Source organism: Ranitomeya imitator, chromosome 1 (genome assembly GCF_032444005.1).
Source record: "Ranitomeya imitator isolate aRanImi1 chromosome 1, aRanImi1.pri, whole genome shotgun sequence".
Classification (NCBI taxonomy): domain Eukaryota; kingdom Metazoa; phylum Chordata; class Amphibia; order Anura; family Dendrobatidae; genus Ranitomeya; species Ranitomeya imitator.
The window spans coordinates 248,806,447-248,821,811 of NC_091282.1; the positions used below are offsets into that span (position 1 = coordinate 248,806,447).

Sequence of the window (15,365 nt, forward strand, 5' to 3'; positions counted from 1 at the left end):
CGTGCTACGGATCCGTCGTGTTTTGGCGGACCATCGGTACGAAAAAACGTTCAATTGAAAAAAATTTTGGCCGTCTCGCCCGCCATTTTCTACCGTGCATGCGCGGCAGAAACTCCGCCCCCTCCTCCCCGCACTTCAGAATGGGCAGCGGATGCGTTGAAAAACTGCATCCGCTGCCCACGTCGTGCACAAATTTCACAACGTGCGTCGGTACGTGGGCCCGACGCATAGCGATGGACCTGTACCGACGCAAGAGTGAAAGAGGCCTTAATGAGCGTTGAATTTAAAAAGAAAAAAAAGCGGAAAAAAACGGCGTGGGCTCCCGCGCAATTTTCTGCGCCAGAGGGGGAAAGCCGACGGCCGGGGCCAATATCTGTAGCCTGCTATGAATACCAACCCGCAGCTGTCTGCGTAGCCTTTACTGGCTATTAAAATAGGGGGGACCCCCCCAAAAAAAAATTACGTGGGGTCCCCCTATATTTTATAGCCAGAAAGGCTACGCAGACAGCTGCAGGCTGATATTCATAGCCTAGAGAGGGGCCATGGATATTGCACCCCCTTTCCCCCCCGGCTACAAATACCTGTCTGCAGCCGCCCCAGAAATGGCGCATCTGTAAGATGCGCCAATTCCGGCACTTAGCCCCTCTCTTCCCACTCCCGAGTAGCGGTGGGATATGGGGTAATAAGGGGTTAATGTCACCGTGCTATTGTAAGGTGACATTAAGCCGGGTTAATAACGGAGAGGCTTCAATAAGACGCCTATCCATTATTAATCCAATAGTAAGAAAGGGTTAATAAAACACACACACGTTTGGAAAAAAGTATTTTAATATTCTTCATTTAACCATACTTGCCATACTTCAGCGCCTGCAAAAAAAAAGTTAAATAATAAACCTTATACTACCTTTCCGCCGTAGTCCAATTAATAACGAGTGTCCCACGACGATCTCCCCTATAGAACAGTGACATCGGGTGATGTCACTGCTCTATAGGACCCTCAGTGACCTACTGACAGGAGACAATGGCTCCTGCAGTGCATCACTGAGGTTACTCTAGTTCACTGGTCTCACTTTATGGCAATTGCTGCGTGGGAAAATGTCTCACCCAGCAATGCCAATAGTGAGACTAGGGACTATTTTCTCACAGGGGCGTAGGAATACCTTGTGAGGAATACATGATGGAAGGATACTTTCCATCATTGTGTTCCTGGAGCCCCTGGAGAGTGGTCGCATCAGCTGATGCTCCTGCTCTCAACGGGAGATCGTCGTGGGACACTCGTTTTAATTGGATTTCTGCGGACAGGGAGTATATTGTTTGTTTATTATGTTAATATTTTTTACTGGTGACACTGGCTTCGGGGAACAAAGTGACAAGTGATGGTGATTATGTACTCTGTTATATGTACTGTATGTATGTACTGTATGTCACATGTCGTCGCATGGTGCATGTCGTCACATGGTGCATGTCGTCGCATGGTGCATGTCGTCGCATGGTGCATGTCGTCGCATGGTGCATGTCGTCGCATGGTGCATGCAGCATGTCTCATGTCGTCGCATGGTGCATGCAGCATGTCGCATGGTGCATGTCGCATGTCGTCGCATGTCGTCGCATGGTGCATGTCGCATGGTGCATGTCGTCACATGGTGTATGCAGCATGTCGTCGCATGGTGCATGTAGCATGGGTCATGTCGCATGTCGTCGCATGGTGCATGCTGTCACATGGTTCATGTCGCATGTCGGTGCATGGTGCATGTCGTCGCATGGTGCATGTAGCATGGTGCATGCAGCATGTCGCATGGTGCATGTCGTCGCATGGTGTGTTGTATGTATGTATGTATGTACTGTGTATGTTTTTTTTTGTTTTGTTTTTTTACATTCAACACATTAGCCGGATGATGGGACTACTACTGTCCCATCATTGGCTAATGTGTCACTCACTGTCAGTGTAGCAGGCAGAGCCCGATGGGACTTGTAGTCCCATCGGACGATGCCTGCGCACACACATACAGCGCCGGCACACACACACAGCGCCGGAACACACATGCATGCACGCACGCACAGCGCCGGCGCACACACACACACACACACACACACACACACACACACACACACACACACACACACACGTCGGCGGGCAGACACCGGCGCCGGTCCACAAAAACACCGGCGCCGGCGGGCAGACCCCCGGCGACCGCAGCACAGCACCGCCCGCACATCATGATCCCAGCAGCAATGAGCACACGCAGCCCCAGCAGCCCCCAGCACTGCCCACAGCCCAGTCACTTTTGCTGAGTGACTGCTGACTGTGGGGGCTGGTCACGCCTGCTGCTGACGTCGCGTCAATTTCTAGAGTCTGGAAATTGACGTGACGTCGGCGGAAATGAGCGGCACCTGCAGCCTGGGGGTCACGTGACCCAGACTCAGCAGCCAGAATAGCGCCGCTCACAGGCAAAAACGGCAACTGAAGGTAATTGCACAATTCATTAGGGGCCCAGGGGGGGTACATTGGGGGGTTAATTGAAAGTAGTTGACAACCCCTTTAACCCTTTAGTGACCACCAGTATGTCTTTTTACTGACCCGTGATAAAAGACTAGCATCCCCCAACAGGTGACAAACCTGTTGCTATCAGCTGTACACTATAGCTGACAACTTGCTGCATCAGCCACAATCAGTGTTGACACCGATTATGGTTGTTTAACTCCTTAAATGCTGCTGTCAATAGTGACTACAGCATGTCACTTTGAATTAATTCGTGAAAAGCACCTGAAGGGTTAATGAACTACAAGAAAGCAATTTTGAGTATATTTAGGGGTGCGGTTTTTAAAATGGTATTACTTTTGGGGTTTTTCCAATATATGGGACCCCCAAAGTCGCTTAAAAACTGAACAGATCCTTAAAGAAATAAGTTTTTGAAATTTCCTTGAAAAAAAAAAAAAAAAATGAAAAATTACAGCTACATTTTTAAATCTTCTAAAATTCTAATAAAATAAAAATTTTACAAATGGTGCTGATGTAAATCCGACATGAGGTAAATGTTATTTATTAATGTTTTTCTGTGGTATGGCTATCTGTATTAAAGGGATAATTAAAAATTTCAAAATTGGTATTTTTTTTTAATTTGTCAAATTTCTGATATTTTTTATAAATAAAAGCAAAATATATCATTATCATAAAATAAGATATGTCACGAAAAAGCAATTTTAAGATCACTGGGAAATGTTAAAGCGTTCCAGAGTTATTGCTACATAAAGTGACATAACAGATTTTAAAAAAAATGGCCCCTTCAATAAGGAGTTAACGATGGATCAAGTATTGCTGAAAATATCATCACTAAATAGTGTTGAAATCATTTGTCTGGTTAACAGTCAATGGGAGTAAAGTGCACATTATGCCACACCTGATGACAAAAAACGAGCTGCCATACATTGTCATCAGCAAAAAAATAAGTTATAGCCCTCAGAATAAAGCAATGCAAAATAATTAGTTTTTATATAAAACTAGATGGCAGCCCGATTCTAAAGAATCGGGAGTCTAGAATCCATATATACTTTATTTATTCAAATGTAAGAATAATACAATTAATAAATAATAGTAAGAAAGAACAAAAATAATAGGCAGTATATGGAGAAAACACCAAACAAAAGTTCAAAATTGGTGTGAAAATGTCACTGAACCACTTCACAACTAAATATATATAGTTTTGGTAAATGGTAATCATTTTTTTGACGAAATTCGGCAGGAGCTTGAAGAGCAACGTCACTGGGCCCGCCTCCACGCAGTAGAAACTTGCTGTAAGGTAAAAATTCAAAAATCACACCAAAATGGCGGGCGGAGTGTGTCACAGTACGGCACGTTTCTGATTGGTCGCTCGCAGCAGGCGGCAACCAATCAGACACTGGACACTGTTGACGTCACTTATCTCCGGACATTAGCTCCGGACATTAGCTCCGGACATTAGCTCCGGACAAAGCCACGGAAGTTGGCAGAAATTGCAGGAAGTAGTATTCTAGGCAATTAATCTCCGGACATTAGCTCCGGACATTAGCTCCGGACAAAGCCACGGAAGTTGGCACAAATTGCAGGAAGTAGTATTCTAGGCAATTATATATTAGATAGTTTTTATTGTATAAAAGCGCGAAAACATAAAAAAATGATATAAATGAGGTATCGCTGTAATCGTACTAACCCAAAGAATAAAACTGCTTTTATTAATTTTATCATATGCGTAACGGTATAAACGTTTCCCAAAAAGAAATAAATGAATTGCTGCTCTTTTTGTTCATTCTGCCTCCCCAAAAATTGTAATAAAAAGTGATCAAAAAATGTCATCTGCCCGAAAATGATACCAATAAAAAACATCAACTCGTCCCGCAAAAAACAAGACCTCACATGACTGTGGGCCAAAATATAGAAAAATTATAGTTCTCAAAATGTGGTGATGCAAAAACTATTCTCTGCAATAAAAAGCGTCTTTTAGTGTGTGACAGCTGCCAAACAAAAACCCGCTATAAATAGTAAATCAATTCCCCCCCCCCCCCCTTCATCACCCCCTTAGTTAGGGAAAGAAAATAAAATAAAAAAATATATTTTTCTACTTTCCCATTAGGGTTGGGGCTAAAGTTGGGGTTGGGGCTAAAGTTGGGGTTTGGATTACATTTACGGTTAGGATTAGCGTTGGGATTAGGGTTAGGGTTGTGTTGGGGTTAGGGGTTGTGGTTAGGGTTGGGATTAGGGTTGGGGGTGTGTTCAGGTTAGGGGTCGGAGTTAGAATTAGGGGGCTTCCACTGTTTAGACACATCAGGGGCTCTCCAAACGCGATATGGCGTCCGATCTCAATTTCAGCCAATTCTGCGTTGAAAAAGTAACACAGTGCTCCTTCCGTTCTGAGCTCTCCCATGCACCCAAAGAGGGGTTTACCCCCACATATGGGGTATATGCGTACTCCGGACAAATTGGACAAAAACTTTTGTGGTCCAACTTCTTTTACCCTTGGGAAAATACAAAACTGGGGGCTAAAAAATAATTTTTTGTGTGTTGGGAAAGATTTTTATTTTCACGGCTTTGTGTTATAAACTGTAGTGAAACACTTGGGGGTTTAAAGTTCTCGCAACACATCTAGATACATTCCTTGGGGGTCTAGTTTCCAATATGGGGTCACTTATGGGGCGTTTACTTTCCAAAATGGTGTCACCTGTGGGGGGGTTTCCACTGTTTGGGCACATCAGGGGCTCTCCAAATGCGACATGGCATCCTATCTCAGTTCCAGCCAATTTTGCATTGAAAAGTCAAACGGCGCTCCCTCCCTTCCGAGCTCTGCCATGCACCCAAACAGTGGTCCCCCCCCCACATATGGGGTATCAGCGTACTCGGGAAAAATTGCACAACAACTTTTGGGGTCCAATTTCTTCTGTTTCCCTTGGGGAAAATAAAAAAAATTGGGGGTTAAAAGATCATTTTTTTGAAAAAATATGATTTTTTATTTTTATGACTCCACATTGTAAACTTGCATTGAAAATTAAAACGGCGCTCCTTCCCTTCCGAGCTCTGCCATGCATCCAAACAGTGGTTCCCCCCACATATGGGGTATCAACGTACTCGGGACAAATTGCACAACAACTTTTGGGGTCCAATTTCTTCTGTTTCCCTTGGGGAAAATAAAAAAAATTGGGGGTTAAAAGATCATTTTTTTGAAAAAATATGATTTTTTATTTTTATGACTCCACATTGTAAACTTGCATTGAAAATTAAAACGGCGCTCCTTCCCTTCCGAGCTCTGCCATGCACCCAAACAGTGGTTCCCCCCACATATGGGGTATCAACGTACTCGGGACAAATTGCACAACAACTTTTGGGGTCCAATTTCTTCTATTACCTTTAGTAAAATAAAACAAATTGGATCTGAATTACATTTTTTTGTGAAAAAAAGTTAAATGTTCATTTTTTTAAAGACACTAGTGGCTCCAGGATTCCAGGGCAAAAATTCCTTCCCGACTCCCCATCTGGCAATCAGACTAGTTCCCTCAAATAACGCCCATAACAGAATCTAGTGACCATATCCTGTAATATAATGTTTAAGAGGAGCTTCCAGGTGTTAATGAACCCTTAATCCTAATTAACCTGTCCCCGTTCCACCACCACGCACCGTCTTCTGTCTCTCTGAAGTGACTGTTCAGGCAGAGTGCAGCGCGCACACTAAACACATCATCGCGCCCTCTGACCTGAACGTCACAGCCAGAGGACGCAGATGACGGAGCTGCTCGCAGTGGTGGAACGGGGACAGGTGAATATCGGAATGCTTTCCCTCCCAGTTATAATCACCTGCTCCCGGCGCGGTCCCTGGCAGCTTCTCACTGACAGATGGTCTCTGGGTGCTAGCAGCTTCTTCCTATGTTCAGCGGTCACATAGTACCGCTCAATAAAGTAATGAATATGCGCTCCACCTATGGGAGTGGAGTCGCGTCCATATTCATTACTTTAATGAGCGGTACCACGTGACCGCTGAACACAGGAAGAGCTGCAGGTGCCGGAGAAGCAGGGACATGCCGAGACGTGCTGGGAGCAGGTGAGTATGATTTGACCACTGCCGCTCCCCCTCCCCTGCTGACCCCCTGGGACAATGACTCGAGTATAAGCCGAGAGTGACACTTTCAGCCTAAAAAAATGGGCTGAAAATCTCAGCTTATAATTGAGTATATACGGTATTTGTAATGCATTCTTAAATGGAGGTTCATGTAGCAGAAATCATGTAGCGTGTAATTCAGGAGCTCTTACTCTCACTAACAATTCTAGCTTAAGGGTCACATTTGACAATTATTTCGGTGCAGATTGTAAGCGACTTTTGTCTACATATCATTGTGTTTGTGAAGCTGGGTGTATGCTTCCTGGTCCTGAAGTGAAGAAGACGGCTGAAGTCAACGGAGTAGCCAAAGATCAGCTGCCGGAACAGAGCTGCTTTGCTTCCGGACAGACGCAGTGCGCCTCTGAAGCCGGATATATGCTTTCTGGCTTCGGAGACACAATGAAGTGTAGGTGTGAGATTTGCAAAGAAAAGGCAATAAGGATGGCACTTGCAAATTATGTTATCACACCCACAGGGCAAGTGAGACAACTAGTCTGGGGAAACTAACACCCTATCGTTTAATATATACAGTGTAAGACATGATTAAAAGCTAGCTAAACCATGTTTATCACAGCATTATTACTGGCAAAACACATGATCATCATATTGTAGTCTTCAATAATTATTCAATCGCGGCATTTGCTTAATGGTTAAACATAATGTGCTTTGTCACTTGAGGTTGCCCACTGTTTTAGCATTGATGATCTATCATTTGGATAGGTCACCAATGTCTGATCAGTGTTATAGAGATGCTCAATTGCGGAGCTGCTCCTTTTTCTGATAGTGGTAGCAGCAGGGGTACTGCCCGCCCTCCTTCTATTGATTTGAATAGGAGGCAGAAATGCAGTACTCAGTCGTGGCCAGTAGAAGAAGACTGAGCAGCTCCACAATTGAGCATTTCCAGCCGCTGACATCGAGAACAGCTGATCGGCGGGGTGCCCGATGTCGGACCCCAACCAATCAGACTTTGATGACCTATCCTAAGGTTAGGTCATCAGTGATAAAGCAGCGGACAACCTCTTTAATAATATTCTGAAATTATTAAGAGCATTAATATGCCTCACATAGCATTAAGGCAGCAAACATTGCTGTAATTAGTGGCATGTGCAGCAGCAAAGTTTTGGAGGACACTGCAACCTTGACACTTGAGAAACAAGGCATGATTGCCAAAACTTTGGGGGTGCAGGTGCTCATGCCACTAATTACAGTAATATTTTCTGCTGTAATGATATGAGGAATATTAGCCCTCTACATAATGTCGGATTACCATTAATATATGGAGATGTAACGACTGAAGCTAACATGGTGTCTGAAAATGAAAGGACATCTCGGGTCTTATGTGACTAGAACTAAACAAACTGAACTGACATTTGATCTATTTATCAAGCAGGTGATGTCAGTTTTAATCCTGGGATAAATATTGTTTAGCTGGATGCTGAGAAGAGTTGGTGATCTCTGAGAAATCCCATTAGCATTTGTTGGCCATGTTGGTGTGATTGTGGAGACGTGCAGAATAACCTCTCACCGATTCTCTAATTTTTAGGTTTGCCAAGTATTACAAGGATTCCAACAATGTGGAATCAAGAACACTCATGAAAATTTATGGAATTCGGTTTGATGTCCTGGTTTTCGGAACTGTGAGTTGAATGTGAACTTTTTTTTTTTTTTTCTTTTTTTTTATATTTTATTACCTAGGTCAGAGTTGTAATAAAGACTGAACATAAAAATGCCTACCTTTTAACTGAGTAGAAATGTCCCCAAATTTTGCAATTGCACACAATATTCCTGACTGTGCTACATGAAATATATATCTTCAGCTGAATAAGGAGTGATTTTTACATTTTTTTTTTCCCCCAATTTATATTTAATATTGGGTACACCTTAAGTGAATGACAGATTCTAGTGAAAATTATGCTTGGGTTCCCGTTGGGGTTATGGAGAACAGCTAGGTGAAGAGACTCTAGTTCAGACTCCCTCTAATTAGCAGGAGCCTGAATTTCTATTGGCATAAGGCCATATAAAATATATAATTTTTTTTTCTTAGTCATCCTATACTTATCTGATAAGTCACCACATGCTTTGCTTAGAGCTGTATTAAATGAGGGGAAATTGCCACCGGCCTGGTAGGCATTTGCTTGATCTAGCCTACTGTTCGCCTCTGATGCATGGCTTAAAAACCATAGATTTCAGCTCTGTTCTTGAGCCATGCAGAGCATTATTTGAACAATACTGTAGTTTATGGTATTTGTGTATAGAGACCAGTTTGTCAAGCCAGGCAGTGAGAAGGCAGATGGGAGCCACTAAAGACTGGTGCACTCAGTTAAAATGTGGGAAGGGAAGCAAAAGGCCAGAAAAGGCCATACTCCTGACAACTACTATTGAGACCTCTGCTATTAGAAGTGGAAAGGAAGAACAAAGACAAAAAAATCTTAATAATGAAAATATTGGAGGAAGAGAAACCAATCACAAACTAAAATGTTTCTATACAAATGCACAAAGCATGGGCAACAAACAAGGAGAATTGGAACTACTAGCACAGGAGAAGAAATATGATGTTGTTGGAATCACTGAAACTTGGTGGGACGATACACATGATTGGAATACAAGACTAGAAGGATACAACTTATTTGCAAGAAACAGACTTGATAAACGAGGAGGAGGTGGCGCATTGCATCTTAGAAAAGCATATATCTGTACAGAAATTGAAGTTTCAGAGACTGGGAGTTCTGTGGAAACTTTCGGGTAAGAATACAAGGAGATAACTGAAAGGACACCATTGTAGGCATTTACTACAGGCCGCCTGTGCAAGCTGAAGATATGGATGAACTCTTTATGCATCAAATGGCTAAGTTCTCCAGAAAATTACATAGTGGTCATGGGAGATTTAAACTATCCATACATTTGTTGGGAATCTAACAGGTCAAGCAAATTCTTATCGTCTCTTTCTGACAACTTTATCTTCCAAAAGGTAGGGGAGAAAACAAGGGGATCTGCTACCTTGGATCTAATCCTTATAAACAGGGAGGAAATGGTTGAGGAGGTAAGAGTGGCTGGGACCCTAGGACAGGGGTGTCAAACTGCATTCCTTGAGGGCCGCAAACCATGCGTGTTTTCAAGATTTCCTTAGCATTGCACAAGGTGCTGCAATCATTATGTGTGCAGGTGATTAAATTATCACCTGTGCAGTACAAGGAAATCCTGAAAACATGACCTGGTTGCAGCCCTCGAGGAATGCAGTTTGACACCCCTGCCCTAGGAGGTAGCAACCATGCTATTTTAGAATTTTGGATAACTAGAGGAGGAAGACCTGTGAAGACTACGACTTCAAGGTTAGATTTCAGAAAGGCAGATTTTAAGGGACTCAGAGAATCGGAGGGGTCCAATGGCTGGATATCCTTAAGGACAAAAATGTCCAGGAAAGTTGGGAAATCTTGAAAAACGAGATTCTCAAAGCACAATCGTTAACAATTCCAAAAAGAGGAAAGCATACAAAGCATTTAAGGAAACCAGGATGGATGAACACATAACTTTAAACACATGCTAAAAAGGAAGAAAGAAATGTTTATCAAACGGAAAGAGGGAGGCATATCTAAAGAAGAATATAATACTGTCTGCAGAACCTGCAGGGCATGAATCAGATAATCTAAAGCTGACAATTAATTAAGGCTTGCAAGAGATGTCAAAAGCAGTAAAAAAGGATTTTGGGATATGTCAAAAGTAAAAGAAAAGTCAAAGATGCTATAGGATTTTTACAGGATGAAAATGATGAAATGGTAAGAAAGGATGTTGAGAAGGCCGAACTTTTAAATTCCTATTTTGCATCTGTTTTCTCTCAGAAAGGAAATGTAACATCAACTGATCTCCACTGTCCTATTAAAGGAGTAGAAGAATCCAGGATATCTATAAACTGAAAGATAGTGAGGAAACACTTAGCTAACATAAATTAAAGTCTCCAGGTCCAGATGAATTACACCCCAGAGTACTGAAGGAGATAGCAGAAGAAATTTTTGAGCCACTCGCCATAATCTTTGAAAATTATTAGAGAACAGGAGAAGTCCCAGAAGACTAGAGAAGAGCAAATGTCATCCCTATATTCAAAAAGGGGAAGAAGGTGGACCCAGGGAACTATAGGCCAGTGAGTTTGACTTCCATGCCAGGAAAGAATTTTGAACAAATTATTAAACATGTATGGAAGTACCTGGATAAGAATGAAGTGATTAACCAGAGTCAGCATGGGTTTGTAATTAAAAAGTCATGTCAGACTAACTTAATTGGTGGCGCAGTGGTTAGCACAGCAGCCTTGCAGAGCTGGAGTTCTGAGTTAAGGACAACATCTGCAAAGAGTTTGTATGTTCTGTGTTCTCTGCGCCACTGAGAATGCGTGTGGTGAGTGGGGGGCTGACTGATACGGTGGTGTCACCTGTCCGTATGCCTCTGCATAAGTCCGTTACATACGGACAGGTGATGTCACAGTTTTAGCCACGCCCCCCACTCACCACGCGCCTTCTCAGCGGCGCCATCGACCGAGGCAAACCGCTGTACCTCTTAGCACCACAACGGGGGGTTTTCACAGTTGGAGGACGCTCCCCAGCATCTGACATTCAGCTGCAAAAGATCACCAGAGTTTCACCATTCCTCACAGGACCACACCACACACTTCCCAGCCGTTCAACAAGTGCCCAGACTAGGAACCACTCTGAGTGTCCATTTACCTGTGCAGTATTATACTGTTAATTGCCACTAAGTGGGGCACTGGTTTGGGCAGACTGTCCTTAAAGGTCTAAAATTTAATACACCCACTGCAGCGAATACGCTGCAACCCATGCCAAGCACGGCAATCCCTTTTTTATATGTGAAACATTTTAGTTTTCAGGCAGACCCACACACATCTGCCAGATTGCCTGCAGCTTTATTTCTAGGTACAAAAGGAGTAGCGCCATTGATTCATTGTTTTACCATTTGACAAAGTATCTCACACCATCCTTATTGAAAAAATGACTAAGTATGGAATGGACAAGGAAACTGTTAGGTGGATTCATAACTGGCTTGGTGATCGGACCTAAAGAGTGGTCGTAAATTGAGGGAGACACACACATATAGTCTGACAGTCTGAAACCCCTCAAATATATTAGATGGTCATCTGGTCTCGCTAAAATATGCAGATTCGGCCAACGTTGACCTGATGTGTACAGTTGGCGTTAGTTTTGCCTTGCAATTATCTGCTGCTGCTAAAACTTATTTGCGTTGCATTTCGATGCTTTTGGTGGTATTAACCATCAGTATTTCATCTTTTTCTCTTTGAGTAGTGTTCTTACAGTTGCAACTTGTGCAAATAGTCCTCACAGAAACAGTGAATAAACGGAGGTAAAATAAAGGATTAAATAGTTTTATTTAATTGTTTATAAACCTTTGCTAAAAATACTTTTTACCTTTATTTTTCTTCCTCTTCTCCTAATCTCCATGCTGAATGTTCTGTTATAACTGTCTAGTTCATGCCCATTTAGTAGCTGCTTTGAACTGCTGCTGTTCTAGCAAGAATCTACATTCAAACACTATTGACAAACACAGGGAAAGTGTTAGGCTATGTGCACACGTTCAGGAATTCATGCAGAAAATTCCTGTGAAAAACCGGACATTTTCTGCATGAAATCCGCTAGAAAACCGCATGCGTTTTTTGCCGCGGTTTTGACGCGTTTTTGCCGCGGTTTTTTCCGGACACTTCCCAATGCATTTTGGAGTGGGAAATCTGCAGAAAAACCACAAAAAGATAGAGCATGTCCGGATTTTGTGCCTGATGCGTTTTTTTTGCGGAAAAAAACGCATCATGTGCACAAAACATTCATTCTAAATGATGGGATGCTTATTGTATGCGTTTTTTTTGCGGTTTTATAGCGTTTTTATCGGGAAAAACTGCGAAAAAACCGCGAAAAAACCGGAACGTGTGAACACAGCCTTACAGTAAGTGTGGGTTCTGGCTAATGCTGCAGTGTAGAGCAGTTACTAAATGAGAAAAAGGAAGAAAAATAAGATAGTGAGGTACATTGCAAAGACTCATAACTTTGTAAAGACTTTTCTAAATAAAAATTAGTGTTTCCTCATAAATCTGAATATCACCCAGCAGATCATTGAGTTGTTGAGATGCAACACTGTGTTTGTCTTCATAGGCAGGGAAGTTTGACATCATTCCAACAATGATAAACATTGGATCTGGTGTGGCTTTGCTTGGTGTGGTAAGTAAATAAATGCATATAAAAACTAGTTCATTGTATAAGTTAACTTCCACATAGCTGAAAAGGCTGAATTTGCATACAGGGAATAGGTGGTCATATTCCAAGAATGGAAATGCACAGGAACAAGAGAAAAACAATTCCTAATTCAGGAGAACGGCAGTATTTACACCAGGGAAAAAATTATTGCACGTGTCTGCTCCCTTTTATATATGGTACATACTTAGTTTGGGCATTAATAATGTGAAATCGAAAAGCCTCCAATGTAAAAAATTAAGAAAACGCTGTTAAATGTAATTTTTCACTGTACATCTGAAAAATCCAAACTTCCCAGTGCAGTATCTGTGTGGTGTTTAGGGTTAGAGCTCAGCAGATACAGACATTTTTTTTCTGTTTCATAACTCTGGTGGCGTTATAAAAAGGTTTGCTGCAGATTCTTCACTAAACAAACAGCACTGTGTATATACCTCGTAACTCATATTGGTTTTCTCTTGTGTAAAAGTGATCTTGTAGTCCCTGGAAGTTTTAAAGCTATGTTCACATACAGCATTTTTTTTTTTTTTTTTTCACTCTATGCAAATTAAAAGCCGATTTTACAGCAAAAGCTATGAGATTTCAGAAATCTCATGCACACGCTTGTTGTGGTTTTTTTTTCCCTAACTGAATTTGAGAACTGCAGTGTTTTTAATTTATTTTTTAAGTTTTCCGCATGTCAATTCTTTTTGTTTTTTTGCAGCATTCTTTCACCCATAGAATGCATTGCAAAATGCTGCAAAAATGTTTTTGGTTAATAAAACGAACGTTATTATAGGGACTCTGTCACCTCAATTTGGAGGGAACAATCTTCAGCCATAGGGGCGGGGTTTTCGGGTGTTTGATTCACCCTTTCCTTACGCGCTGGCTGCATGCTGGCTGCAATATTGGATTGAAGTTCATTCTCTGTCCTCCGTAGCACATGGAGGACAGAGAATGAACTTCAATCCAATATTGCAGCCAGCATGCAGCCAGCGAGTAAGGAAAGGGTGAATCAAAACACCCGAAAACCCCGCACCTATGGCTGAAGATTGTTCCCTCCAAGTTCAGGTGACAGAGTCACTTTAAGTTTTGGTTGCAGAAAAAAATGCAGCAAAAACAAGCATGTGAACATAGATTGTGTGCTCATACACTTAGGTGTTTTGCTGCATTTTTGGAGCCGAAACTGAGGCATTTTGTGATGTGGAGGAGGATTTATAGAATTTCCTCTCAGTTTCTGCTTCAAAAACTCTTCCAAAAAAGCTGTGTTTTTGAAGCCTATTCTGGCAAGTTTTTGACAAATGTAATCAACTTTTTCTGGTTTCTGACTGTCTCTGGTCTAATGAACAATGCAGCTCTTGGGGTTCAGATTGAAACACAGGTTTCTAATGTAATAAACTAATTTACGAAATTGAATACTAAACAGAATAGTGGTGGAACTATCACTGGATAATGAGGCAGAATTGGGATTTGGAAGTCTGGAGAGAGTTGAGTGATAACCATATTGGCTTCCCAAACATTTCACCACAGACAGATAAACTGAAATTAACACTAAATAGAATCTATACCATATTCACACTCAGAATTAATGTATCAGATGAATACACTGTAATGTAGTATGGTGGCATTTTATCATGTACTGAAAATAATCATTAAATCGCTAATTCATCTCTCTTCTCACTACTCCTCCGCTTTTCACCTTTGCAAATCTCTTCACTGGCTCCCATTTCCTCAGCTTATCCAGCTCAAATTACTAATACTGACCTATAAAGCCATCCACAACCTGTCTCCTCCATATATCTCTGAACTAATCTCCCGATATCTTCCCTCACGTAATCTCCGGTCCTCCCAAGACCTCCTTCTCTCCTCCACACTTATCCGCTCCTCACACAACCGCCTCCAAGACTTCTCCCGAATATCCTCATCCTCTGGAATTCTGTGCCCCAACACGTCCGACTGTCAACCACATTCAGATCCTTCAGACGGAACCTGAAAACCCACCTCTTCAGAAAAATCTACAGCCTGCACTGACCCAACTGCCTCCTCACCACCACCGGAGCTACCGCCTCACCAACACCAGAGCTGCTGCAACCCCCAACCTATTGTCTCCTTCCCCATCATCCTGTAGAATGTAAGCCCGCAAGGGCAGGGTCCTCGCCCCTCTGTATCAGTCTGCCATTGTCCGTTTGCTTACTGTAAGTGATGTCTGTCATTTGTATGTAACCCTTCTCATGTACAGCACCATGGAATCAATGGTGTTATATAAATAATAATAATATTCACTGGCTATAATGTAGTTTAACATTCTCATTTTGCCTTTTTAATTTTAGGCCACGGTTCTGTGTGACATTGTTATATTTCATTTCTTCAAGAAAAGACATTATTACAGAGAAAAGAAATATAAACACGTGGAAGATTATGAGGAATTGGTAAGACTTTTATTACTACATTTATTTTTGTAGTATCATCCAAAAAATCAGCAAAACAGAAATATGAATGTAGTTAG

The 15,365-nt window shown here is 42.0% G+C and overlaps 1 protein-coding gene across 2 annotated transcripts in view; it reads left to right on the forward strand.

Annotated features, from left to right (window-relative positions):
- P2RX4 (purinergic receptor P2X 4) overlaps window positions 1-15,365 on the forward strand; it is a 122,653-nt gene that overhangs the window by 106,510 nt on the left and 778 nt on the right. For both annotated transcript variants that reach the window (XM_069755360.1, XM_069755370.1), the window contains 3 exons: window positions 8,164-8,257; window positions 12,785-12,850; window positions 15,190-15,288. In XM_069755360.1, the coding sequence (XP_069611461.1) occupies window positions 8,164-8,257; window positions 12,785-12,850; window positions 15,190-15,288 (259 nt within the window). The remainder of the gene's footprint in view (window positions 1-8,163; window positions 8,258-12,784; window positions 12,851-15,189; window positions 15,289-15,365) is intronic.